The sequence below is a fragment of the Nematocida parisii genome, assembly GCF_000250985.1.
Source record: "Nematocida parisii ERTm1 unplaced genomic scaffold supercont1.2, whole genome shotgun sequence".
NCBI classification, from domain to species: domain Eukaryota; kingdom Fungi; phylum Microsporidia; genus Nematocida; species Nematocida parisii.
Window position 1 is genome coordinate 566,329 of NW_013524647.1, and position 2,513 is coordinate 568,841.

General features: G+C 29.3%; 1 protein-coding gene across 1 annotated transcript; it reads left to right on the plus strand.

Moving 5' to 3' along the window:
* Positions 1-40: 40 nt before the first annotated feature.
* On the plus strand, positions 41-2,372 carry NEPG_01068 (uncharacterized protein; the record flags this gene model as incomplete). The annotated part of the gene is made up of 1 exon (XM_013203442.1): positions 41-2,372. The coding sequence occupies one exon, from the start codon at positions 41-43 to the stop codon at positions 2,306-2,308; it is 2,268 nt and encodes a 755-aa protein (XP_013058896.1). The 3' UTR covers positions 2,309-2,372.
* Positions 2,373-2,513: the final 141 nt, after the last annotated feature.

The window sequence follows — 2,513 nt, forward strand, 5'->3', positions numbered from 1 at the left end:
AAAATTAAAAGTATAAATATAACTCAAAAACAAAAATTATATGTACTTTAGATACTGTCTAGTGTTATTATACATAACAAATATAAAAGCAAGAATGGTATGGAAAGATGTAAAAGAATTTAAAGGAATTGCTGTTGGATCATATAAAGGTGTGAATAGAATGGTATCTCCACATAACTCTTCGCATCCTACAAACTCATATGCCATTAGCAAGATTGGTGAAATATATAACCTAAGCAGATTTGGTTGTCAAGTAGAGATGAAATATAAAATGGAAGTTACAGCTAGTGAATCTGGCAATAATGTCTATAAATGCAGTAAAACAACTGATAAGAATGGCATTCGTGGTTTAGAAAATAACCAACCTCCCTTTCCAAATATATATTTGAATTTTTATAGGTGTTTAATTGACATGTTTCCTACAGTGGATGGAAGAGCAACAATTGATTCAGAAGAAAAATATTCATTTTTAGCTTTTCTTAATAATATTCCAGAGAAAAAAGACAGGCTGAGACTGCTTGCTTCTTTGTTTTTACTTTCTAAGGGGGTAGATGTTTCTTTAGAAATAAAAACAGATGAAGCTAAACATGACGTGCTTGTTCTTAAAACATTTGAATATGGCACTAAGAATTACTTTAGTACCGAATTGAAGCTAGGAAAAAAAATTTACGTGGCCAAAATGGATGAAAATGAACCATGCTTGATAGATTATAAACATTATTACATGCAAACTAAAAATATAGTTGATTTCTATAAAGAAGTTAAAGATAAAGAATTAGAAAATAGATTCAATCCTATTACCGATTTCAATACTGCACGTGCTGTACGTATGGCTAAATTACTTATACAAACATATATATTTGAGTATATATCCAGTAAAGAAGATATGGAAGAATATCATATAACAACATTTAATATACTAAAAGGTCATGTTGAAGCAATAAAAAAACAAGGATACTTAACTACTACAGACAAGGCCGCTATAGGTGTTTTTAATAATATATTCTGTCCTATAGATGAAGAATTGTTAAATATAGAAGCAGGAATCATTAAAAATATAGAAAGTACTAATAATTATGTGAGTGAATATGTGTTTATTCCCTTTCATAGAGAACTATCCATGCCAGATATTTTACGTACTTGCTATAAAAATAATGAATTGTCCCCAACTGGCATGGCTTCTAGTTCTAGGAATACATCCAACCCATCCATGCATTTCTCTCCTACTAACCTAGAATATCTTTCTGGTTTAGAAAAGTTTACTATTGGGACAGAAACTAGCATACTTACTCTACTTTGCTGTTGCTTCTATAACAGCACAGATATGGAGTACACTCTTAAAACAATTGAAAATTCTCCCGTAGAATTAAAGCAGTTCTTTACTAAGTACAGAGACCTATTTGACACAGAAGATTTAAGTGTTCACTATGACTGGTATAAGTTAATTAATACTTTGACACATAAGAATTCGTCAAATTCTAGCCTTACCCACCAGCATTGTAATGGAGGCTTGCTAAGCATGCTTTCTATTATTTTAGACATAACTAATATGTCTAAAGATATAAAGAAAGAATTAAATAAGCTTATTAAAAAAGTAAGAAAAGGAAAAAATTTAAGCTCAAAACTGACGAAGGATACTAATAATTTAGTTAATAAAATATTGATCTTGCTTTCATTCAATAAAAGAATGAAAGTATCGGCAGACACAGATCTTAGAATAGGCACACTTAAAAACCATAAATCTGATATATTTGGGAAATTGCATATAAGCATCTACACTACTACTTCAATTGTGAGAAAATTAACTATCAATTTTAATTTTGATAAAACAACTGCTGAATATGTGGGTATGCATATATCTAAAGAAGACCCTGTGATAATGCAACCTGCTGCCATCAATTTAAATGCAAGTCAACAGTACATTATATACAAAATAGATAGATTAAATATGATATATAAAGAGAAACCGTCGCACCATATTACATTTTTTAATTCTAATCTATGTAGGGTTAAAGAATTAAATCTAAATCATCTATTTACATTCGGAAGAATTATATATACATCCGATAAAAAGCAGATAGTAAAATGTATCTCGTCATTTGATTATAATAATGGTGATAGAAATAACTATTTCATTGGTAGAAATGCTATTATTAATATTGTAGGAAGTATGATAAATTTCAAAACAAGCGCAATAGATAAAGTATTTTGTGCTATTGCTTCTGATTGGGGGATTGACTGCTTTAATGATAATATAATAATGGATGAAAAAGTTTATTCAAAATTAAAACCTGGTACTAGATTGTGATGTTGATTCAGATAAAGATTTAGATAAAGGAGCAGATGATGATTCTGATAATTCGGGTTATTCATATGGATAAAGAGTTTATGTTATATACTAAGTACATATACGCTTCATACGTCTGTGTACTAAGCTATATAATATATCCAGAGTGACTTAAAAGAAATAGTTGGTGATTTCTGGCTATGTTATACAGATATAACCAGAAAAA